Source organism: Corvus hawaiiensis, chromosome 6, assembly GCF_020740725.1.
Source record: "Corvus hawaiiensis isolate bCorHaw1 chromosome 6, bCorHaw1.pri.cur, whole genome shotgun sequence".
NCBI lineage: Eukaryota > Metazoa > Chordata > Aves > Passeriformes > Corvidae > Corvus > Corvus hawaiiensis.
This window is the reverse complement of record NC_063218.1, coordinates 38,181,593-38,207,481: the sequence shown is the minus strand read 5'-3', so window position 1 is coordinate 38,207,481 and position 25,889 is coordinate 38,181,593. Positions and strand designations below refer to the sequence as shown.

The window sequence follows — 25,889 nt, the reverse complement described above, 5'->3', positions numbered from 1 at the left end:
AGCTGTACCTAGAAACTAGGAGATAAATTTTGGGATTTTTCTTAAAAATTGCTGACCTTTGGAGGAAGGACAAACAAGATGTTTATCAGTCTTCAACTGGCATTTAGGGAAAGCTGGCATTCATGGTACTTCACATGCCTTCTCTCAATCCTATTTTCTCAAGATTACAAATATTTGTAAATAAACCTTGTACACGTTTCTGGGAAGGAAAATTTTTATTCTGTGTGTCACTGGTTTATAAATCAGTTCCCTGATACTGTTCTAGGCCTTTGAAGAAATCCAAGGACTGACAGATCAGGCAGATAAGTTTCTTGGACAGAAGACATTGCTGACACGCAAACGAGATGGTCTGATTCGAAAAGTATCCACGCTTTCAGGTGAGACTGGTTTTGGATGCAAACCCTCGGTAATAATGAAAGAAAAAGCTTTTAGGAGTGAGAATGGGTGGAATAATTGGTAGATCCAGGTGCGTCATTGGTTCGCATGAAGTTCAGACTCATGGTGCCAAACAAAGTTTGATAAAATGGCTTTTGTTTTCTGTGCCTAAAGGACGTGTAGAATGCTCTCTGTGCTGTGAGCCACAGGCTTGGGTTCCTTTGGAAGGGTGGGGTGATGGTGTCACTTCATTCTGTCATTGGTTACTTCCTGAAATGCCCTTTCTGCTCTGCCCTTCACAGTCGCACATAGCTGTCTTTGGTCGGTACTGAAAACTCCCGACTCCTTGCATAGCTTTGCAAATGACTCCTTGTGCTGCTTTCCCAAGAACCAGTGCTCCTAGTGGCTAGAAGGCATCAGCTTTGTACACAGAACAACACTGCAGTAGATTCTAAGCTGCTGCTCATCCAGACATTTCATGTTGTACTTACTGTGTCGTTCTGTCTCATTTGGAAGTGTAGGAAGGCTGTGACACGTTTTCAACCAGCGCCAAAACGTGTGAACAAAATACTCTTCCAATCGTCTTACAGTCTGGGAATATAAACAGGAGAATACCTGTAAAGTAGAAATGAAAGATACTTAAATCTTTTGTATTTATGTGAATTGGTTCATGCATTTATGAGATATTTTATTTATAAAAAGTAAAAAGTCTTTTAGTGAAGTCTAGTAATTCAGAAATATATGAGAGGCCTTTTGAGCAGATAATGAAAGTAAATAACTTCACAAAGTAGTTATCTGATCTTTTGCATTCCTAGTGAAGACTTCAGATTTGATGAGGAAAAAGTCCTCTCTCAAGACAATTAGTTAAATATAGACTTAATTAAAGATATACCATGATGTTAAAACGTAAACACTAGGCAGAAAACAAGCTAGTGTAGTTACTTGAACTTTGGTCATATTAAACTGTGTGCATATGCAGAAACCAGATTATTTATAAAATCTGTGTGTTTGTCCAAGGTTAGAATTTTCATGGCAGTGGTAAACTGTATGTGAGTTTGCATTCAAATGTCATTTGAGTAACAGGATCCCTGAGTCCAAGAAATGTCATGCCAGGTAAAGGTAACATTTTGCCCAGTAGTTGTATGCATATCATTAGGAGAGGTGGGAGGATTTTTTCACAGCTGTGAGTGTTTCAACTAGAACTTGTTCAGCAAGAGCCTGTGCTTGTGCTGGATGATTTCTGCTTATCAAAGTGGCAGATAAATTCTAAAATGTGTGGAGGTTTTTGAAAGAAAAGAAAAATTGGAATAAATAGGTAGTTGCTTCCCTCTGATACTAAGTATGCTATTTACTTGGTGGGGATGATGGTTATCTGTTTTATAGTAATTGAATAATGTCAGCTTAACAGGTTATTAGTTCTGCCTTCAGCATTTTAGTTTTGGGAAGAGAGTTTGAAGGTAGGCTGACTGTCTGATAATTTTTCTGTAGGAAAGACAGAGGAGGTTGTCCTGAAGAAGCTGGAGTATATTTATGCTAAACAAAAAGCAATAGAAGCACAAAAAAAGAAGAAAGAACCTGAGCCACAGAAACCAGCTGCACCCTCAACTGCAAGCACCCAGCAAGGATCCTCTGCTTCCACCAGAGAGCCAACCCCAATAGCGATGACAAACAGAAGGGGCAAGCCATTGATCCTTGCAAGGAGAGGAGTCCGGGCCACAGGTGGGCCAAAAGTGCTGGCATGTTCTGCATCAAGGGGAGACAGCCATTGAAGCAGCACCCTGTGGGAGGGCAAAATGCCAGCTGGCTTGTGCAGGCAGCCTCACTCCTGAAACAGAATTGTGCATAGGACCGGGAAATGTCCATATGATAGGTGTGGAAACCACTTGCTTTCAGTAAGGATGAGACCAGCATGGCTGAGGTCTTCAGGTGAACATGACTTCAGTTTCAGAATGATGGGAAAAAAATACTTACTAAGTTGTCCTTTGATCTAAAGGAGTTTCACTGCAATCCAGCAGTAATTTCTGAGAGTCGAGGTGGTTCTTTTTCTGCTGACTCAAAACCTGAAGTTCAACCCCCAGAATGCTGGAGTTGCTAGAACAGACTCAGTTTTTAAAACCTCCCTCCTCAAAAAGCTAGCTCTCAGTATGGTGGAGGCTTGCTCTTAAGTTAAATGGCAGAGTTGTCAGACACTGGAGAGTTTTTTGTAGCTGAGGACTTGTAGAGAAGTGTTCAACATTTGTGGAGATCTTCACATCATAAATGTAGGAAGGAATGAAAGAATGACTCCTTCCAGAGCTGTACCTAATGCTGGATTGCAGGGTGCTGTTTGCCATCAGGGTGCTGTGCCAGAATAAATGAGTGTTTTACACATTTCTTTTCTTGCAGAGGACTCCTCAGCCTCTCTCACACTCACTGCTGCAAGCGTGGTGATGACTCCACAGGGGCAGGTGCTTACGCTGAAGAGTCCCCTGGTCCCAGGGCAGGTGGCAGCTGTTCCTTCCACGCTGTTGCAGGCTGAATTAAAGCCTCGAGGGGTCGGTACTGCCATGACAACACAGCCAGGTAGGATCATGTGAGATGATGTTAAAGAAAATCAGTATAATGCTGTTCCTAGATGTGTAGAGCAATTTATGAAGTAACGTGTTATTGAATTTTTGCTTTAATATTTCAGATTTTTTACAACTTGACTGAGGTAGAACTTTGATAAGAGAGATTTGATGTCATTAACTCAAACTTAGTTTATCAACAGGTTAAGTAAAACATGTTAAATTTTTGCTATTCAGAAATGAGGGAAACATAGGGAATAATTCCTAATCACACAACCAGTCTGCATTTCTGTTTCTTCTACTTTTAAGACGTTACTATAATGTAAAGTCTTGCCTTGAAGTGCACAGCTCCTGTGTTCCAGGAGTATCTGAAGTACCTGAAAGTACTGTATCTGAGTATCTGAAAGGCTTTGGTTTCCACTTCATCCCCTCTTCCGGTTTTCTTGGATAAGGTATTACTTCAGTGATGATTCAGCTGCCAGGATCAACAGTTCCTGTCCAAGTAAAAGGAATCCTTACTAACTCTACTGTTCCTATTACACTGTCAACTGTTGCTGGAAGTCCAGCGCCCTCAACAGTGGTATCAGCTATGGCACCCCATTCAGGTAAGCTCTTTGTTTTTCATGGATCTTTGTGCTTGCATGCAGGGAACGTTATCCTTGCGAAGCTGAAGGTAAACTGTTTTCTCACTAGGAAGTAATGGTAGGTGTTATTATCTGGCTGTTCAAAGAAAATCACTATTAAATGTTTTGAACAGTGTAGAGGGGCCTCTAGGAGATTATGGATTAGAGCTTTTTAAGTTTCCTTCATCCCACTGAGCATCCTTGCCCTCAGGAAAGACAGAAAAAGTGGATACTGGGTTGTTTGTGTTGTAATGCATCCTACTGGGGAAGCTTCATGCAGAGTGGTGATGGGACTGCTGAAAATCTTTGCCTGTAACATCCAGGCTCTTATTGTGGCACAACCCTGTCCCATACCCTGCCAGCTCTGCTGCCCGTGGGAGGGCTGTTTTTCAGAACCCCGTGCTGTACATTGGATCTAGGTGTGGGGTGGTTCCTGCCAGCAGGGTTCTGCTTGCCATCTGTTGTGCTAAAAGCAAGCTGCTCACTTCCTGCGTCCTTGTAGTCATTTGGTCATAATGAAAAAGGAAAGTTCACTTCAGATTTGGGGCTGGGAAAAATCTAAGTGCTGTTAACAGGCAACAGCTTGGAGGCAGAAAATCATTTAGTCCCTGGAATGCCTCTGTAGTGCACAAAACCAGTACTGCAAGATGCGATCATAAAAAGAAAGGATGAAAAACAGTAAGAGGGAAAATTCTCATTCTGTTTGCCTTGTGCATCACCATCAGAACTGTAAGCATTGCAGTTACAGTTGCACTGGAGCTTGCTCTTGTTCCACAAGTTGAAAGTTAAACTATTGGTGTGTTAAAGCTTCACTTGACAAGAGTTTTGTAATTAGTTTAAATTGCAGTTTACTTGAGGAAGACCTGAAGGTGAGCAAATTATGCTTAGTTAGGAATTAGCTTGCAGTTAACATGTATCCTGATGGATGCTGCTTTGTGTGCTTTTGCAGAAAGCGAAGATTCATTCATGATGCCAAAGATTGTTAATGTGACATCGCTGGCTGCTGAAGCAAGCATGAATCTAAACCCAAACCGAAACAAAAATTCTAATGTAACAGCAGCTGCAAGTACTCCAGCTTCTGAGCAATCCTTGGCTGTAGTACCCCTTGAACCTATGAAGAGTGACAGTGTCCTTTCAGAAGAAAAAGCCAAACCATGTCTGGGAGACAGTGGCACAGATGGAAGAAATACCGCAGGTCCAACAAAAGTTTTCTTTGAACATAAAGATGGCCTTCCACAGCTCTGGAACGTACCATGTAAAAAGGAACCTTCAGAGTCCTTCAGCAAACAGCTCTGCATTGGTGAGTTTGTAGGAAGCCAAGCCAGGAGGAAAGATGGTGATTCCGGAGGGGAAAGATTAAAATGCAAAGAATTGTCATTCCGCAAGCTCCAGATCAAAGATTCAAGGATAGAAATGGAATTGAGGAAAGTAGCATCAGCAATGGAGGAAGCAGACCTGGATACAAGTGAGATACTGAGCAGCATTGAGGAGAGTGATGACATGGATGAAACCCTCACTTCGCTGCTCAATGAAATCGCCTTCCTCAACCAGCAGCTGAATGATGATGCTTCAGCCATGCCAGAGCTGCCCAGTGCCCTCAGCTCAGACTTCTCTCGTAAAGATGCAGAGGCTCGTCGGGGAACAGCCAGTGATCTCTCCTCTGCAGATGGGTCATCCTTCCAGTTTGGCCATTTGGGAGGCAGTTTTAAGGACCTGTCTGAAGTTCCAGAAGGTGGTGGCTCTTTAAGCCCTCTCCTGTTGCACCTGGAAGATGATGACCTTAATGATGGGGACAAGAACTCTGGGGAGCCTTCATCTGAGGCAGATGTCTTAAAGATAGTGATAGGTACTGAAGTGAAGAAACCACTTTCCAATCTGTCCATAACCAGTGGTGGGAATGGCAAAACAGTAACAGCCTTGTCAGATGCTGCTAATGTGACTCCACCAGTTTTGCAGATGAAGACTAATCCCGAAGCCAGTAATGCTGACACGTCATGGAGGCCCATGCCCAAGCTGGCACCACTTGGTTTAAAAGTGGCAAGTCTGCCAGTGGACTCGGAAGGGCAGAGTAATAAGGTGATGCCCTTACTGGCACCTGTAGTTGCAAAAGTGGCACCTAGTGGGGTAAAAAATTCATCACCTGCAACTCTTCAAGAAGGACAAGATAACAAAGTGATGCCCGCATTAGCACCTGTGGTTGCAAAGTTGAATGCTACTGGGACCTTGCCTTCAAATTCAGCAGGAGGCAAATAAGTGCAGATATTTTTTATCAGACTGGAACAGAGGTCTAGAGCAGTGTGAGCCAGTGTCATTGTTCAGCAGCCTCCATTGTCTGCAACACTTGTTTTCTGTACGGCATCAGCACTGTGTTCATCTGAAGGGCAGGCCCCAAACTGACAAATAAGTGTTGTGAAACTTTAAGCATGTTGATATATTTTTACCTCACTGTTGTATTCTGGGTGTTCTCCTTCCCCTTCTCAAGACAAAAAAGATGATCTATAACCATTGCTGGGCAGATGGTATCCTTCCAGGATTGGGTTTTCACAGAAGTAGTTCGTTTGTCAAGGGACTGAGAAACTGAGGCTGTTGAAAGAGACTTGTTCTCTCCCCAGTAGGGAGGCAGCTATCATGTTGGGGAAAAAAAAAGGATTGTTTGTTTTTGTTCCAGGCAAATTATCTATGCAGAAATGGCATTGTTCACATTTGCTTGTTTTAATATTTGTGGAATATGAGAAATGTGCAGAAACCAGGTTGTAGTTACTCTCAAGGTTGATACCTAGAGCAGCAGAAGGGAAATTTGAGACTGGAGGGGGCTGAATTGAAAAGGCTTTTTCTTTGGTGCTAGATAGTTCTCTAGCAGACACTTTTTAAGAGCTTATGCACAGAAAAATTTTAATAAACATTTCTAACTTCCACTGCTTGGGGAAGAAAAATATATTTCCTGATGTAATTGGAAGTAGGACAGTATGTTAACTTTAATAATACTGTCCTCACTTTGACCTCCTGCCCCCACATGAATATTTCCCCCTTTGATGCTTAGGACATCTGTAAGGAAAACTTGCAGAGAGTTGAAAGAAAATGTGGGCACCCTATTGCTGCATCTTTAAATACATCGCTGAAGTAGCTCGAGTGTTTTCCCAGGTCCTATTTTCTTTCCTTCTGTCATTCTTCAAGATGTGTGTGGTGGCTGGGAATGTTAATACCAAGTACTGCTTTGTGAAAACGCAGAATGCTTTCAGGAGTCTTGTAGCCTGGCATAAGTGAGCGAGGTGTACATGTGAATGTAAATATGAAAATATGTATATAGCTTTCCAAACCTTTCATTTCTTTATAAATTCAGGAAAGGTACTCAGAGGTTTCTCACTGCATTTGCACAAGCTGTGTATAGCAAAAAGTCAGCAAAAATGCTCATTACCAGGGAAATAGGGCAGTATTGAATCACAAGATGTATTTTTATTCTTCTCTGCCACTGCTTACTCAATAACCTGTAGATGCTCTTCACTGTTCAGCTGTTGGATGTGAGGGGCCTGCAGACTGTAAAGATATTTATATTTTTGTACACAATTTCTGTTTTCATAGTTTTCTTGACAAATGAAGTTTTCAGCCTCGGAGAGATGATTTGCTAATGAGTGTATACACAATCTTTTCCTATCAAGTTTGTAAATATAAGTTACGGTGCGCTTGGGGGGCTTCTTAACTGCTCTGAAAAGGTAAAAAATGTTGCCGTGAAAATTATACAGAATTTGATGGTGCATTCTGTTTTATGTTTAGGAATGTAATTCCTTGTCTTAACTGTTCTAGCACAGCAGCTGGGATCACCCCCTGCCCTCTAAATTACCCATCTTCAGTGATGCAGTAATAGAGGAATTCCATCCTTCCAGCACTGAGGTTGTGCAGGTGCTGTGAGTGATGTTCTTCCACAGTTAGGGAGCAGTGTTTGTACAACCATACACCCTATTCAGTATGCTGCATCTTCTGGATCCATGTCTAGGTTAGATCTATCAGGGAATATAAGTACCTTGGGTGTTTCCTCATCTTTTTGTTATTTATATTATGCCACAGAGGAGAGAAGCCCTTCAAGCTCAGTGTGTGTAAAGTTACTCCAGAGACTACGTAAAAAAGATTTTTCACCTGGCCATTCTAAGCAGTGTGTTTTAAAGTAGTTACATACAACTCTCTATTGCCTTTTGCATATTTACTATTCTAATATTTCATACAAGTCTCGCATTAATGATGTGGAAAAGAGAGTTTAGGTCATTATGAGAGTCCTGCAGGATGTTACAGTTGTCACTGGCTGCCTTAGGAAAGGAGATTTACAATCCCAGTAAGTACTTAGACATATTCCTTGTTAAGGAATTTTGACCTTATTTTAAACTAGTCGAAATCTGGAGTAACTAAATTATTTTACTAGCACTACATCAGACTTAAATGTATTTACCTGGGAATCTGGTTCTGAGCATTTCCAATAGGCTGAAGTTGCTTATTTTTTTAACTTGTGGCAGTTTGTTTTGCCAATAGATTTCATTCCTCCTGTGTGAGAAACAGCAACAAGACATGTGCTGTGATAACTTTTAAATTCCTAATCACTGACCCTTGTTTCTGCACCTCACCCTTTTATGGTTCCAAACAGCCAATTTTAATTAGCACACAGAATTGTGTACTCTCTGTGGGACAGAGAAGGCTGTAACATGATAACCGATCGCACATGATCTAAAATAAATGCTGTACTTTCGAGGATGTTCCGTTCATTATCTGGTAGTGTAAAATTTCTGGATGTGAATTTATGGTTTTGGCACTGGGCAGTAAAAAAAATTTTACTGCAGTAAAAAATGTACTGTGTCAAGATGACAGCAAAACCTTTTGGTCCCTAAATGTTATTAGTAAATTAACTAAGAACAGCCCCCAGCCTGGCTGTAAAAGGTGGCATTTGTTGCGGTTCCAAAGAAGATCTTTGATGGGTTGTACCAGCCGGCAAAGCATGTTTGAAATGCTCTTGGGTTTTGCTCGTTTCACTGTCGTGTGTCTGCAGCACAGTATTTTGCTATGGATTTAAATGCTGACTCTTTGCTCTTCCCTTAAGCTCCCAAACTTTTTGAAAATGATATATACTGTCATTTGAGGCAATAATCATAGAATATGTCACCTAATGAGAAGATTTTGGAAACAAGAGAACCAAGGAAACCCCTGCAAGGCGCACGCTCTCGCTAGACCAAGAGACCTGGAGATTTTCTTTGTTTTTTTACACATCTGTAAATAGACTGGAATGTTTTTAAGAATATAATGAAATGTCAGATTTAGCTTTTTTCCTTTTATATATTAAAATATATCTTTCCCTCTTTTTTGCTTTTGAAAAATTGATATTTTTGTAGAAATCTAACAGTACAAGACTCTTACCTGTATGTGAGGGACAAAGTGTAAAACTGAAATAAACCAATCAAGGTCAACTAGAAACTGGCTTTGAAAGTTTGTTCCAGGGTTGAGAGAGGGAGCAGAAATGATGTGGTGGTGTGCTGTTGGTGACAGGTGGCACTGGACCTGAGCAAGTGACACACGAATGCTGTGAGGCAGAAGTTTTGGCAGCGCAAACATCTGGGTTTTGGTGATCAGACAGCTCGGAGACTTCTCCCTTCAGTCTTAGCAGTATGCAGGAAATGGCATCGCTTGTAAGAGGGGATTTTGACTTGCTAAGTGCAGAAAAGGTACCAAAGGGACTTTATTTTTGATGAGATGCATCCTGAGTAGGAAGCCAAGGGGGTTAACATTTGATCATGGCATAAAAAGAAAACTAACCCGAGAGCTGAGAGATTAAGCCCACAGAAAAGCATTCTCCAGATTCCTTACCCCAACCTCAAGCCTGGGTTTATCCTTTGTATGGGTTTCCTTTAGAGAAGTTGAACGCGAGGGCTGTCCTAATGGAAGAGGTTTGCACATCTGTCTTCAAGTGAAGTGTCAGAGGAGAGAGGCTTTTTAAAAAGAAATAGATAAAAATGCTTGTAGCGAGTAGCTGGCTGTTGCTTCCGTAGGCAGTAAATGGAAGATAACACACTTGCAAGTGTGTGGGGGTTCATTTGGGGTTTGTTGTTGGGTTTTTGGGTTTTTTTGTTTTGGTTTGTTTTGGTTTGTTTGTTTCGTTGTTGGTTTTGAGTTTCAGGTTAGTTTGGTTTAGTGGTTTTTTGGTTTGGTTTTGGTGGGGTTTTTTTTTTGTTCTTGTTTTTGGTTTTTTGGTTTGTTTTTTGTTTTGTTTTTTTTTTTTTTTTTTTTGGTGGGTTTTTGTTGTTGGTTGCTTTTTTGGAGGGGGGTGGTATTTTTTTCTTTGTTATGTAGTAAATGTCTACAAATGAGAAGTTAGTTTTACAGACCTGAGAAGAGAAAATACAAGAAAATACAATGAAGAGAAACACTGCACATGAGGGTAAGCAATTGACTGGAGAAGAGATGTCACAGAATTTATTTTTATTTAAAGAGGAACATCAGACCTCACAGGAAAGAATGAACGTATTTTTTCAAATTTCTCATGAAACCCTTCAGCAAGGCCTCATCCTATTACTCCTTATTTTAAAGGTTAAAGTTACTTCTTGGAATAGAAAGGAATACAAGCATAAAGTATATCCAGTCAGGCTTGCAATGGAAAGAACTTTCCAATAGAGGCCAACAATCTGTGCTGGGGATCTGTGTTTTCCAGCATATTTGTCGTGTTCTTGGAGATGCAGATGGTGCAACAAATAAACTCTGTTAACAGACAGTGAAGTTACAGGGAGCCTGCGCAATAACTGATGCTAAAGTCAGATTTGAGTCCATAAATGCAATCCAAAAATGTGCAGGAGCAGTTTGTGCATAATTAGCAATGAATGGAATCTCAATTAATAACTGTCATTTGGGGTCGTGGTAGTGGAGGAATTGTAATGCCTTTTGTTGTCACTTAAGCTCAGTGCCTCATCTTTTTGCCCTTTTAACTGCTGCTACAGACCAGGAAGGCATCATTACACCACTGTGTACTTGGCTGTTCCTGTTCATCTGGATTTTGTGTTGCCTCAGCTCGCACTTCAGTTGTCCATCTTGTGTCTCTTGGGAATTGGAGGTGACAGGTGAGAGCTTTTCATTCTGTCAACAGAATTGTACCCCTAGAAGGATTTAGTCTCCACTTGCTTGAGTCTTTTCTGATGAAGAGGAAAGCCTCTGTGTGTCCTCCTGACCAGCCACTTGGGCCTCGCAGGCTGCCAGGACAAACCTCCCGTGCAGTGTTTGAAGCAGCTGGGAAGCCCTTTGCCCCAGGCTTCCAGCCACACAACCTCCCACACACTCGACAGCATGAGCATATCCTGGTGCCAGTGAGGTCTTTGGGACCTATGGTTGTCTGTCTAATCCAATTATGCATCCAGCCCAGCAGCCTGGGCTGTCGGGCCTGTGTTGGTGTGTTTGGGAATGTCCTTGCTGTCCCCTGTTTTGGTGGGGCTGCTCTCTAGCAGCCCCTTGCTGCCAGCAGAGTTCCTGTGACACAAAGGAACCTCGAAGACCTGTCCTTGCTGTAATGGTGGTCACTTACCTGGTTCATCTTGCTCTTGTGAGGGTTCCCTGTTTTTTGCAGGGCTGTTAGCATACAGGACTGTGGTTCCTCGAGGTTACAGCTGTTGCACCTGGCTCTCTAGTGAAAAGCAAATGCTGGAAATCAGAGTGGAGGGATTTGAACCCGAAGGCAACATTTCACCCATCTGTCTCTGCGTTCCTCACTCCTCAGCTCAGCATGGGAGTAGCTGCTGGGTGGATCAGATCCCTGCCTGTGTAAGATGTGGATGTGATGGGGGTGTATCAATGGGCAGTCACAGCTATGTGGGTGTGAGCGGGAGGGCTGCAAGAGCAGGGCTCCGTCTCTCTGCCAGCCTGCTGGGACCAGCTCCGAGGAGGAGGAGACAGGCTTTCCTGCTGCCTTTGACTTCCTTTCCCGTCCCTGGCGAGCGCAGGGCTCCCTGTAGTTCCCCCGAGCGGCGCAGAGCGGTGCCCCTGGCAAGTGCTGCAGCGTGCTGTGCCTCGTGGGCTGAAAGCAGGCAATTAAATAGCAGCTAAAAAAAGATCTGCAGACATAAGCTGTGTGCCATTTTTAGTGGCTTTCAGCACCGATTAACTCCTTAGACAACAGCTGTATGAAACAGCCTGCCCAGCTTTTCCCGGTCTGTCCCTCTGGTCAAACCCCGGCCGTGCTGGGGCAGGGCTGTGGCTGCCCCCAGCAAAGCAGCAAAACCTGTGGGTGTACAGCTCTTCCCTGGCTTCTCCAGTGCACGGAGCTATAGGGCACAAAGCTGCTGGGCAAGGTCTGTAGGCTTGCCTGGGTCTGCAGAGCTTACATGAGCAGTGGGCTCCAGTTTGCAGCTGAGGCTACTGAGCACTGTAAGGATATAAAACTCTTTATGCCCCTGAGGTGCCACTGGTCCTGGAAAACGGACTTTGGATCTCTGGACTTCGGAATCCAGTGACCTGTGATTGTTATTAGACAAAAACTGTAAAATAACCCCAGTGTAAATACCAATCATCTTAAAAAAAGAGGCCAGAGTTTGTTTTTTAAATTGTGCTGGACCCAATCTACATAAAAAAATGTAAGTGAGGATGAATGCATGACACAAGCTCGCTGGTTTATGGAATAGCACAGTGTGTTTTCAGCCCATAGGGATGGGATGACTGATGACCCTCACCCTTCCCCTGGACCTTCTGCAGTGTGAAAATATGATCAAGACTTGTTTGATTTGTAGCTACTTGACTGTTCTGTTTAACAAGAAGCCCATTAGCAGGACAGTAAGAGCTTTACAGGTGTTTTTAGGACAGCACAGCACTGTCCTCTGAAGGCTGTTGCAGCAGCACGTGCCACTGTAGCCTCCATTTCAGTGCCTGGCCAGGATTTCCTGCAGCAGCGAGAGGAGAAGGGTGGGTCTGTGCTGGAGCTGACTGAGTAGTTTGGCAGAAGCAGTGGGGGAAGCTGCTGCCAGCTCTTGCACCAGCCATCCCTTGCTGCCTTCACAGTGCCCTGTGTGCCAGACCCTCTTGCAGGAGCTGCACAAGCTGCTCTTGGCCTGAGAGACAGGGGCTCATCTTTCTCCCCTTCTTCCACCAGTCCTTCTGCCTGCTCCGGCCTGGACCTCTGAGCCCCATCCTCTGTGTAAGGAAAAGGGGCTTAGACCCTGCTGCTTCCCGCACTGCACCCTGGCCTGCCAGGACACACACACACACACACCCCCCAGCACCTCAAACCCAGGCCTGTGGCTGCACTCGCCTTCTGGCGCCAAGGCAACTGCTAAGCACACGCTGGGTTTTCTCTTCTGAAGAGCAGCAGTGTCATGCCAATCCCTCTCTGCTCTCTTCTGCTTCCCTCTGGCTCACCCTGCCCTCTGCATGGCTGAGGGCTTGCCAGCTGTGTGTTTTATTCACAAAACATGTTCTAGCCTCAGATGTCCTAAAACAGCAGTAAAATTTTTGAAGGGATCCTGGAATTCCTTGCTGAATTTCTTTTCTCCTGAAGGAAAAACCTCAGTGGAGACAAGGTGTCTGGTTTCTTTTGGTATCCAATGAAGGCTGGAGCTGTTTGTGTAAACAGCAGCTAAAGGTGCCTCTTCCTGCAAGAGCTGCTTGTTGCTTGGCACGGGTGAAGTTGTGCTGTCCTCAGCCACGAGCCCTTGGCCCCCATGGGGCCACAGCTCTTGGTTAGACAGCCTTGTCTGTCCCTGCCTAAGCCTGAGGCATGGGCAGCACTGAGCTTTGAAAAGGTGTGAGCTAATGCTGTGCCTTATTTCAGAGATGTGCTGGACCTGGATGTTACTATAAAATGTTATGTAGCTGGAGTAAAACATGATTTGATCAACCTTTGGTGTCCCTTTGGGGCCTGGCTGGAGCTACAATTGTATGCTCAGCCTTGGAAAGGCAGCAGGGCCTGGACAAGGTTCCCCCTGTGTAAGATGTGGATGTGATGGGGGTATCAATGGGCAGTCACAGCTACATGGGTGTGTGGGCAGCCCTGTGTGGGAGCAGCACACTGGGATGGGGGCCTGTGGGAGTCCCACAGCACGTGCCCCTTGGATTCAGGGTGGGGGCAGCTGCTGGCTTGGCCAGGGCTGGCTGGGTTTGGGGTGTGTGGGAGGTGGTGGTGTGGTCTCTCTGACGGGGAGATGGGTTATGGGGCTGGATCACTTCAGATGGGCCAAGCTTCAGCAAACTTCAAACACATGTGAAGGTTTCCACATATGAGATGGATAACACAGCAGTACAATTTTCCTGCTCTGGTTATTTTGATACCTTTTTTAATGGTGTAGATCTGAGGTGATCATGTTTTAACTTCTGTTAAGGTGACTGGATATAAAAGCACGACAGAAAAAGGAGGTGCTGGCAAACCTTTTGCAATAACAATGATTAACTCCTGCTCCTCAAGCAGTGTCTGCACTTCTAGATTAAAATGGCTACTTGGTTTTAAAAAATGGCTCAATCAGACTTGCAGCTTGTGACTGCTTTTGCAAAGCTTTGAATTGGCTTCCTCAGCTTTTGAATGTAATGTCCATGGCAAAAAAGTCTCAACCCACATATGTTTTGTGGCTCTGACATGTGGGGCAATCAACTTGAGCTGGAAGGCTTAGTCTTCAGGAAGAAATTTTAATAAACGGCTCCCACCAGGCGAGCTGAACTGATGGCAGCCACAGTGGGAATTGTTACTACTGTGCTCCAGTGTAGACAAGGCCTCATTGTCTGGCTTTGATGGGGAAAATGTCCAGTTTCACAAAGTTTGCTGAGCAAGGGAGAAAATAATTATATTGCAGATCAGCTTACAAGGGGCACATTCATGTTTGAAAGAAAACTTGATTTTCATAGGGTGAGGAAGAAAAGCATAACTGCCAAAGGAAAAAGCCGGCGGCGTTGGTGACCTACTAAAATTGCCTCAAGTCAGAAGTTATTCCTGGCTGAAGGTGGGTCCCAGGGGGCTGGATCCCTGGCTCTGGCTGAGAGGCAGACAGTGGAAGTGGGAAGTGTGCAGGAAACCAAGCAGTCCTGTGCCTCTGAAGGTGCTCTGTGCTGCTGGCACTCGGGTGCGAGGCGGACGTGGCAGAGAGCAGAGCCCTTGTGTGGCTGGACACAGAGCTGCTGCTGCAGCTGCGCCGCCTCAGGCCACAGTGCTCTCGTGTCTCCAGGCTCCCCCATCGGCACTGCCAGGGCAGAAGTTGGGGCAGTCCCACATCCCCATCCTCAGCCTGCTGTCTCTGGAGCCTGCAGGGGCTTTGGGCAGGCCAGCACAGTGTATCCCCCATGGGTCAGACAGCCCTGCCACCACCCCGGGTGTGTGACTGGCCACAGCAGCACCACTGCCTCGAGTCTGCCCAACTCCCAGTTACTGCAGCTGAGATTTCATTTGCAGTATTTGAGCAAAACATGGGATGCGTTTCGCTTCGTGTGCTTTTATTTAGGAAGACCACAGGGCAAACGGTGCAGGAATATGCTTTACAGCACGGGGCTGGTTGTGCTGAGCCACATGAAGCTGGCCCTGGCTGCTGACTGGCTGCCTCCCACTGGCACTGGGAGTGTTGCTGAAGACATTTTGGTTGTCTCCCCAAGGGGGAGGATGTAATTATCTTCTTTTTGCAAGATTGCATGTAATTTTCTCTTCACTGCCTTAAAAAAAAAAATTGAAACAGAGGCAGAAATGAACTGTGCAACAAGCTGATAACCTATTAATTCTTTCATTAGATTGAAAGCAAAGCTCGAATGAATCTAGTGCTATAAATCTTGGGGGTTTTGGAAGCATTTCTCTCAAGGAAGCGTGCACTCTTCTCTTTTCAGGAAGCTGCAACACCAGCAGAAACCCAGTTTGTTGTCATGGCAATGTCAGTAGTTGCCTCCTCTGTATGCCAGATCATAGGCACTCACAGGATCATAGGAAAATTCACATAGGAAAGGCCCTCTGGAGGTTTGTAGTCCAGCCCCCTGCCCAGGGCAGGAGCAGTCATGAGATTAAACCAGGCTGGTCAGGTCTTTCTCCGTCCAGGACTTAAAAACCTCAAGGGATGGAGGTAGTGCCTCTTCCTGGGCAGCATTTCTAGGCTGTTGCTACCAGCCTTCTAGCCTTCCTAATTCTAGTCTTTCTGAGAATAATATTTGGGTTTGCTGTGACTTTGGTAATTAGTCACCGTGTTTTCTGTTTTTCACCACCGTGAGAGTGTGATCTGGCTATACTTTTATACTCCCCTCTCAGTCAGTTATCCTGCCAGATGACTAATGGGCTGTGTTTTTTTGTATTTGACATGGTTTTCTGCCCGCATTTGCACTGCTTAAGGAAAGCATCCCTAGTCAGACCTGTATTTGCACGTTAGCAATGGGAACAAATGCATCCATCCATACACATTAAACGTGCGCTTGAGTGCTCTTCAGACTTACAAGCATGCAAATGTTGCCATTAATCCCAGTCCTGCTTATTTGTTGTCGTCTATGTAAAGTGTGCTGGACTGAAGAAAGGAGAGAGTGTGTGTGTATGTGTGTCCTTGTCCTGAAGGGCACCCTCTTGCCAATTCTCTTTTAACAGGATTGTTTCATGAGTTTTGTGTTCCACTCTCCTCCTGCTGGTATCGTATTTAGTGTACCACGTCCTGTCCAAGGACCAACTGCTGTCCAAGGTTTGTCTTGTTTAATTGAATTATGGTTGCCATGGGGAGTGGAAAGGTCGGATTTTGTTCTGTGTGGTGAATTTTGCAAGCCAAAGTATGTTACAGAGGAAGAGGAAAACCTGGATCTCAAAGTCTGTGTCAAGGAGCCAGAGGTTAAACAGAAGGGATTTAAAAAGGGGTTTATGGTAATTTGTTGCCCTACTTCCCAAGGAAATTACATTCGAGCAGTACAAAATGTAGGCTTATTGGAAAACCCCAGTTCCACAACCAAGTGCCACAGCTCTTGTGCTTATCTCCATGTCGTCTCCCTGCTTGCAGCTCTTGTTGTGCTTATCTCCAAGTTGTCTCCCTGCTTGCTGCTGCTGTCCCAGTCCCCCCTGGGACCGAGTTGTGCTTTGCCTGTTAACACCTACCAAAGTCCTCTCAGAGTCGTTTCTAGAGAACCAAGCACAAGCAAAGGGACTGGACATTGACTGCATACTCCTAGGTAGGGCTGGGCAGGATACCAGCAGTGGGTCAGGAAAATTACAAATAGATGCCGTGCCAGCATTTCTGGTATTTGGTTTCCAAACAGCATGACATGTAGTTTGCATTTCATTCCCTGTGCCTTCCTCCAGCATCTCTGAGGTGAGAGGATGGAGCTTGGTGTTCAGGGATGCCACAGTGCTAAGCCCTATTTACAGGCTCTGTAAGAACCCCTGTGGGCCTCGTTACTGACCTCTGTGCCAACCTGACATATGGACCCCAACACAGCCCTGCCTGCAGGAGGGGGACACAGAGATGGACACCCCAGTGGGAAGCAGCAGAACATCTCTGTGGGAGGGTCTGGAACACAACAGGAAGTTTTGGAAAAAGCTCTCTTGCAAGGTTTTGTTTTGATATTTACTTTTGTCTTTTAAGGATGTGAAAGGTGAAAAATAGTGCAAGTAAATGATACATTCATGAGATGTTTCCCTCCAAGCAGGAGTTCATGAGAACAGATGGGGAAATTGAGGCAAAAAGCAGTGCCTGAAACCCGTCCAGCTGAGTATTGCCCAACAGCATGAGAGATTTAGTGGGGTAATTTGAATGCTCTGTTGCATTTGATTTTCCACCCTTCACACTTCAGACCTCATGGGGAGGACAGGGTTGTGACATGAGAGGAAATTTAGAACATCATCACCGTGCTAAGTGTGATTGTGGGAGACAAAGCGAGCAGCTGCGAGAACTGATACAAATGGGTGGGTTTCATGGCTTGTGATATAACGCTTTGACATCACTTGCCATCAGAGGGACTTTCATATTTGCTTGCTCACAGTTTTTCTCTAGTTCTTTAATTTTGCTAACAGTAGTAATAATAAAAGGCATCTGTGGAGGCCATACAGCACAGTCAAGCTGTAAGATCTGTCATGCCATGTTTTTCTCAGGGCAAAATCCAAAGCTGCATGAGTTCTGGTTTACATTGTCGTCTTGCTACAGAGCACCAAGAGCAAGACTAACTCCAGCCAGGGCACTGCCTGCTTTGGGCTTGTAGAAGATATTCATGCTGCATTGTTCTTATTAATTACAGCTCTCTGGAAACATGAGGCATAGGATGGAGGAAAATGAAACAAACAGGCTTATTTAGGTCAATTACAAGAGTACAGGCTAATTGCAAACAAAGTGGTAAAACAGGAGCAGTCGAGGCTCAGAGGAAAACAATGTGAACAGTGACCTACATACTCCTGGGGAGCAGGGGGAGGTTAGACAGCAGGCCATTGGGAACACCAGCTCAGCAGAGAGGGGTTTGCAAGCGTCTCTGCTTTCAGGTCCCTGGGCCAGGGCCAGCCTGTGTGCTGAGTGCCATCCGTGCAGTCTGTGCAGAGCTGGCCTAAACACATAACATTCAGGGAGACATCAGCCAAGCGATGCAGTGGCATTGTTCCCATGTGATGTTTAGCCCCATAGAAATCTGCAAAGTCTCTTCTGTGAGGGCAGAACCTGGAAAATAACTGCTTTCCATTGCAGAACAGTCTGGGAGTGAATATGGTGTTAGTTTGTATGCTCTTGCTTATGCTGCCAGAGGGAGGACAAGTGAAGGACAATCAGTTGCTTAGACACATACTGAAAACCCTATTTTGTGATCCCTTTCTGTGCCTGTAACAGTAAGGAGCTCTCTCTAACCTAACCTGGCCCAACATAATGTAGCCCAACCCAACCCTTCTACAGTGAACAGGCCTCTGGGTGATCTTAGAGCAGTCAAGCAGCAGCTTTCAGCCTCTGCTCAGTGAGCCCTTGCAAGTACTTTTAAGACATTTGTGGAAAGTAGCTCTTCTCGACCACCTTTCACAAACCCTTTAAGCCCACTGCTAACAAGATGAAGTTTGTAGATGTTTGCACCCCCACTCACTGCAAAAGGTTTATGGGCCCAAAACTGGGAAAGGTATAAAGTGATTGCTCTAAGGGAAGCTTTTATCCTTCCTCACAGAGTTCAATGGTGATTTCATCCTGTGGTATGTATTTCCAGAGAGCAGTAATTAGGGAGAACAATGGAACACAACTCCTACAAAAGGGAACAAGGATTTGGCATCCCTTATTTAAGTACCAGCTGAGTCAAATGCTTTCCTATCATGTGGTTTTCAGCTCTGGAGTCCCCTTGCAAGTAGGAGTATCCAACATCCAATCTCTGTGTGCCTGCCAGCACTGGCACCTATCCAGTCAATGGGAGACAGCCTTCTCCTATCTGCATGGTGCTGCTCTTGTCTCTACCCACACCTAAGGTCCCATATAACTATGCTCTAAAAAGGGCAGAGTTCATGCGACACTGGAGTCCCACCGTGGGCTTTTGAGACTGCCAAACCATTTGGTTCTGTGTGTAAATGGGCCCAGACTCTGTTAGATCTAAACTTGAAAGGACCCCTGTGGATTAGCCTGGGTAACGTCGTGGCTTGTCTGACCAGCCAAAGCCGTGATGGTGGCGAGTTCACTGGCCCCAGGCAGTGTCCAGGCTGAGTTTTGCCTCAGTACTTGATGTATGTCCTCCCTCATAACCTCCACGTAGCCAGCAGGAAGCACAACACGTTTACATTCAGCAGCTACCGCATAGAATTCTGATCCCTGAAAAATGGACAGCAAAGACAGGTCCTGCTTCTGGTGGAAATTTAATAGGGTTGTAACACCATTTATCTCCCTCCACAAGCTGGCTAATGCACAAATGTGTGGGCCAGATCACAGCTAGTGGGGATAGGTGTTCACACAACTAGCGTTGAACTAGTGGAGACTGGAACAGAAGTAGTGGGGACTGTGGCCTTGCTCTTGAGGAGCCACTGGCCCCTGCAGTGCCCTGCCAGGCCTGTCTGCCCCTGCAGCACTCAGGAGGTGGTGAGGCTCTCCTGAGGGCCGTTCACCACACATGCTGCCCAAGGTGGCTGTGGGAAGTAGAGCAGCCATTCCTCCAGGCTTCAGTCAGCTGGCACATAATTTTTTTATCAATCACATCTGCCACGCCACAGCAGGCTTGGAAGCACACCTCACTGCACACTGGAGGCCCACGTGCCTCAGGCACCAGGTGAGTCAGAACACAGCCTTGCTTTGACAGCTGAATGGACACTTGTGTGCACTTCGCTAATTATGTTAAAAATAGTTTTAATTGAGGGCATGGGTTTTGTTGATCCCTTGAAATACAGGAGTGAGACATAAGCAGACTAGTTCACCTGTTACCATAGCAGAGTCAAAATTTAAATGGATTTGTAATTTTTTCCTTTATTTTAGGGGACATTCTTCTAATTCAGAAAAAAAGTGAGTATAGCTGAGCCTGGGATTTCTAAGTACATCTGTGCACATTTTGTCTTATTACAGAAACTATCAATCCTTAGTGGACACAAGCCTTTTCTAAGCAGTAAATTTCTATCTTCAGCTGGACTTTCTACACTGCACATTTTGTTTGTACTCCCCATAGTTTCTCTTTATCAGCACAATTTCCTGGCAACCAGCTGAATGGCATTCATGCATGTATATTTTTCTTTTTTTTAAAGCACAGCTGGGATCTATGATATAAGCATATTCTCCTTGGATGCATTATAAACCATAGATGTCTACATGACTTTTCCATGGGAACACATGAAGAAAAGATCCTGTGTAACTGCTGGCTGAATTCTAAACATTTCAAGTCAGGTACCAGGAGCCTGATAAAAAGACCTAAGCTGTGGTTGGAAACAATTTCCAGAAACTCATTCTGCTTATCCCTTGTAGCTGTGGCAATAAACGAGAGAGAGGAAGGACAAAGCTCACTGCCAGAAAACAAGTCAACAAAAGCAACCAACTCTGTTTGGGTTTCATCACCTGATACGCTGTACATTGAGCTTTGGAGGCCTCTGTGTGTCCAGAAAAGAATTCTCAGCGCATTTTGCCAGGGCAAATCCGTATATAATTAAGAGGTTAATAATGAAATTATTATTAAGTTCACAGTCATTTTCTTAGTTGGAGAAAAGTTAAATGTGAAGTGCACTCTATATACTGCCTGGTAGCTGCTTTTCTTCTCTTACCCTCTCTCTACCTGTCTAGTTTTTCATATAGTTATTTTTATTCTGGACTAGACCAAAGCTGTTTATCCTTCCTCCTCCACCCTCTCTCCACATCTGAGTGCCTGCTGTTCACTGTTCTAACAAGAAGTCAACAGGAGGAAAAAGGCATAATGACCCTGCTGAATCAACATCCTGTGAGGCTGAAATGGTAGTCATTATCCTAACTGGAAAGCACTGCTATGGTCCTTGGGTAGGCAGCTCTTACAGAAGAAGACCAAATGCTCTTCTTCCACAGAGTTTAAAGTTTGTGGGAAAAATGTGTTCTCTGCTCTTCACTTGGCCTGAAAGCTGCTCAGGAACGTAGCAGTGAGGGTGTGGCGCAAAATGTCTGTCCCCACTATTTTTGCAGGCACACGTGAAGCAAGGTCAACCCATCTTCTGAGCTGTGTGGGAGCTCTGAATCTGCATGAGAGTGACGCTGGTCCCTGACTAACTCACCTGGTTGCTGAGCTGGCCTCAATTGCTCATGCTGGCTGCCACAGCTTCCAGTTTGGAGATCCCTCTAGTACCAGAAGAGCAGGTCAGCTCCAGCACACCAGTGTCTGAAAAAATGAAATCCTTTCTTGGATCCGTTTCTCTGACTAAGAGAACAAATTTAAAATGGCAAAACCCCAAGATGATCAAGCTACCACTCAGGGGCTTGGCTGCAGTGTGGTATCAGCACATCAGGGTTTCAGAGGCACAGAGCACTTTGCAGCCCCCATCACACAGGGAGCTTGGGAAGCACTCAGTGGATGCAGTCATGGGATATATCTGCCCTCAGCATGTCAGCACAGCTGGCTGGAGACTCACCCCACGTTCCCTGCCTGGCCACAGGTAGTGAGAAGAGGTTTGTAAGGAGAACAAGTTCAAGGAAAGGTTTAATATCACACTGAGAGGGCTCATGTAGCACTTCTACTCTGTTGCTTTGTGTCTTCTTTTATGTTTTTTGGGTTTTTTTTTAACATCATATTTTTAACTAGGAAAATAATTTTTTTTTAAATCACTTCCAAAATGTTCCTTTTGCTTGGAGTTCTACAGGATTACAGAACTATTGCAAAATGCTATTTCTTAGAAAAGCACAGAGGATTTCTGCAACAGAGAATAACATTTTCAGATACTTCATTACCTAGTGCTTAAAAATATGGCATTTAATTTGTTGAGGCATCTGTTCTTTCATTATTTAAAGCATCCCTCAGAAGACTTCTTTAAGAACACATCATTCAAGACCAAATGCTGGAAATGCCAAAGATAAATGACATAATTTATTCATGGTACATTATCCTTTCTGTCAAGGAAGAATTCATGACCTCTAGAGTGAAGCTGAAAGCCCTGTTGCTTTTGGTTATCATTAACTGATGTCAGTCAAGCCTCTGCCCTGTGGAGATGGGCCCTACAGGAACATACTGTAAAAATACAAGCCTTATTTGGAAATAAAGGTAATATATGAGGAGGCAATAATGGCATAACAAAAGAAACAGCAGCAGTCGCTGGGGTGGGTGAGCACAGAGCGAAGTGCTTGCCCCCGCACAAGCCACACACAGACCTTAAATGAGCTTTGGCACAATGGCCAGCAGATTACCAGCTTGACTGCTGCCATGGGAGAGCTTTTGGATACCATGAGCAAGAGCAACATCAGGAGGCTTGTCATGGAGCAGCAGGTTTACCAATTGATTCTAGACATGCCATTGGATGAAAAGCAGTTTCTCCATTTCAAGTGGTTGGTATTTATTGGAGGATAGGGCTGGGAGAACAGAATTCATGCAGGACAGCATCATCTTCTCTGGTTTCATTCCAGCTAAAGCTCCAGTAGTTGTAGAGTCAGTGCAAGGGTTTTGCACTAACCTTTCACAAATTTGATATTACAATTGGAAAATCATATACCTCTAACAATGAAACAGGTGTGTGGTAAGACTTGTACTGCAATACCTAGAGGAAACTGGTGTTTCCTGCCTGTTTCCCTTTTGTACTATTGAGATCAAAGAGAAAAAGAGCAAGTGTTTTTATTAATGAAACCATAGAAAAAGTTTCTTTAAAAAACACTGCCAAGATCTTTTTCTTTAGGACAAAATGAAAAACTGTGACACTTCATGTTGCTTCAGAAATAACTAGAAAGGTAGTATGCTTTAGTCTGAAAATCAGGAACATCCATTCCCTGTCCCAGTTCCTTTTCAATGAATTTTGAAGTCCAGTGATGTTTCAGAGTTAGCCTGTCTCTTCAGTCACTTCACAGACACAAAGAATTGTAATCACAAATCACATTATGCTGTGCTCAGCTTCCAACAAAAGACGAACAATTCTAGTTGCTTTTAAACAGCGTCTCCCAAGCATACATCTCAGCTGTCCTTTGTTTTCAAAGACATCCCTCAGTTCTTTCTCAAATGTATGCATGTTTCTCCCAAATGTGATGACTCTGATGTTTTAGTGTTGAACAGCAGAAATTTAAGAACTACTGACTACATTTTTTTTCCTGTGCAGTGCCAGGTCCCAGTCCTGTACAGGCTGGTGCACATTTCAAACTCCATATCCACTGTGAGTAGTTCCACTCACTACAGTTGATAGCCTGGATAAAACTAAGCATATGTATAAATCTTCACAGAAGAGGGATTTTATTTTTGCTGCAGCAGCAGGTCTGGTTTCCTTCATGAGTTTCTCCTCACCCTTAGCAAAAACACACTGTTATTGAGCAATAGGACAAGAGGTTTGGTAGGAATGGACAATATTCACATTTTCTAAGAGAATCCTTTTCTTAAGTTCCACCTCTTGGATTGCAGGCCACGTCTGGGGCCGAAAGCTAAGACACATATATGATTCCATGATTCTATACATATACTCTTAGCTTCATGGACTTCAAATACTTTTATTTTAAAAACAATTGCAACATTACCAACTCTGACAATTTTATTGTAAATCTCACAAAATTTGGTATCTTTCAAAAAACCATAATTCCCAGAACCTTGTGACAGTTTGACACAGCAACAAGCATGGATTTCTCTATGGCACGTGTATCCAAACAAAAACTATCAAAGGTTAGACACTGACACTTTAAATTCAATTCCTGCAAGTTACTGATAGAGATTAGAAGGATGTCCTGTTATGCCTCTGGGTGTTTTCATCAGTTTATGCAGTCTGACCAGACAAACCTTAAGATCCTAGCCCTGCAAGACCTTGTGCCTGCTCAGAATCCCACTTGGAATGCAAACAAACTTTTCCTGAAATTCTGGTGGTGCAGGTTCACACAGTCACAAGCTGTGATGGTGGCAGTGTGCTGGCCACAATGGGGAAGACCATAACCCACGTGGGTCATTTGTCATGGTAAATCTCTGCCTGAACTTCAGCAAATTTTCATGGCCTGTATTTTTGGAAGGATCATCTCCAATTGCTGAATACTCTGGGTTTGAATTATCACTGAAGACAGGGCAGTCACCAAAGACAGGAAAGGGAGCAGGTCACCCACAGTAGGCAATAGGGAGCCAGAAAGATACTCCAAGGACATAGGACAAATTGCAATAAATGTCAGGGCATGTTAAGGAAGAGGGAGCTAGCAGGACTTTTCCATGCTATGAAAGGCTGGTTTCCTTTCCCCCCTTTAGGGCTGTGGTGTGACCAGTGTCGATATGCACAGTCTCTTTGAACTGAGAGAGGGAACTACATCCTAAATGTATGCCCTCTGACAGCAATTCAGCCTTGCTGGCTTGTGAAATCTGCCTCCCCACCTCCTCTCATGTGCTTAGTAGCTGCCATGGCATGGTAGGGCAGCTGTCTCTCTTCCCACTTGGAAGCACAGGAATTAGCATAGTGGCTTCTGAACTTTTCCACAGGGAACAGGTACTAGACAGCTCCAAGGCAAAACCCTCTTGCTGGCCTGAAGTATATTTGCTTCTAGGCTCTCACCTGCTAGGAGCCAGCAGATGTCCAAATTTCTCACTCCATGGGCGTCTTGATGTGCCAGTGGGCTGCCAGCCTCCTAGCAAAACCTCTGAAGAGCTGAGAAGGAGCTCCAGGACTTCATCATAGGTGGAAATCTATGCAGTGGGGTCCTACCATGCCATTGTATGGTTGTGGACTCCCGTGGTCATCCAGGAATACCCAGCTCAGCTGCTTATGGGTTTGGCTTTGCCAGCAGCCTCCACACCACCTGTGTGAACATCATAGCCCCAGTAAAAGATCCACACACTAGATGTGAAGTGTTGGCCATCCCACACTGTGGGGGCACAAGCTGACATCCTCTGCCCCCTCTCCCACCCCAGAGCAGCAGGGTTACACAGTCCCACGGTCCCCTTCCCTGTCACTTCCCCACAGGGCTCGGGTCGTGGCACAGGCAGGATGTGGTGACAAGCCAGGAATGGCCAGACAGGTGTGTGGGGCAGTCAGGACAGTGTGACACCCCCTGGGAGAGCAACACCCCCAGGCACGGTGTGACGACCCACCCTGAAGGGGTAGGAAGCACCCAAGATTTGTCAACGCTTGTGGTCGAAAGAACAACCAAAGTCAGAGGGTCCACAAACAATGAGGTTGGAATTGTAGACACACTAATTTGCACCAACAATTCAGCCCAGTTAGGAGACCAAGATGGGTTAAATGACATTTGTTGTCATCCTACCTCTTGTCTTATGTATGGCACAATTTTCCAAATTCCTGGTGTTACTGTCCAAGGCATGCTCCATACTTGCTTAGCTGTTGGTGGTGGTGTCAGAGTAAGGGTAGTTTGGTTATTCTTGGGAACGACTATATTAAGTTTGGATGTTAAGCCAACACACGTTCCATTCTGCCAGAGACACTACAATAACAGGTTCAACCAGGGAAATGATGGACAGGGTTACGGGACACGATGGAGGCGGGGGCCGCTCTCACGGGCCCTGAGGGGCGGCGGGCACGGCAGGACGGGTCCCTTACGTGCCTTTGACCTTCTCCCGGGTCTCACTTGGCTCTTGTGTCAAGTCTTTGCGGAGACGCGCCCTCGGGTCCCCCATTAGAGCGCGCCGGAGCCCCACCAGTGCCGGCGGCCTCCCGAGGCCCAGCGCAGCACGGCCGCCCCCCGCACAGCCCAGCAGTCCCGCCGCGCCGCGATCCCTCCGCCAGCGCCGCCCGTCTCCCTCCGCCGCCCCGGCGCCGCGGTTTGGCCCGCGCGGGCCGCCGTAGCGCTGCCGGGCGGCCGGGCCGGCGCCGGGAAGCGGTGGGGCGGGACGGGCGGGCGCG

The 25,889-nt window shown here is 45.2% G+C and overlaps 1 protein-coding gene and 1 long non-coding RNA gene across 14 annotated transcripts in view; one reads left to right on the top strand and one right to left on the bottom strand.

The window, feature by feature from the left end:
* Positions 1-8,995, top strand: part of MGA (MAX dimerization protein MGA) — a 58,985-nt gene extending 49,990 nt beyond the window's left edge. For all 11 annotated transcript variants that reach the window (XM_048305611.1, XM_048305607.1, XM_048305609.1 and 8 more), the window contains 5 exons: positions 266-377; positions 1,864-2,094; positions 2,761-2,937; positions 3,374-3,526; positions 4,494-8,995. In XM_048305611.1, the coding sequence (XP_048161568.1) occupies positions 266-377; positions 1,864-2,094; positions 2,761-2,937; positions 3,374-3,526; positions 4,494-5,797 (1,977 nt within the window). In that variant the 3' untranslated portion in view covers positions 5,798-8,995. The remainder of the gene's footprint in view (positions 1-265; positions 378-1,863; positions 2,095-2,760; positions 2,938-3,373; positions 3,527-4,493) is intronic.
* Positions 348-25,768, bottom strand: LOC125326931. 3 transcript variants are annotated; one of them, XR_007204073.1, is made up of 5 exons: positions 25,294-25,768; positions 24,585-24,828; positions 21,150-21,253; positions 11,088-11,186; positions 348-990 (listed from the first exon to the last, which is right to left on the bottom strand). It is a non-coding gene; the product is annotated as an uncharacterized LOC125326931 (long non-coding RNA). The 3 variants fall into 3 exon arrangements; XR_007204074.1 differs by lacking the exons at positions 348-990; positions 11,088-11,186 and adding an exon at positions 14,948-15,181; XR_007204072.1 differs by lacking the exons at positions 348-990; positions 11,088-11,186; positions 21,150-21,253 and having other exon boundaries at positions 23,531-24,828.
* Positions 25,769-25,889: the final 121 nt, after the last annotated feature.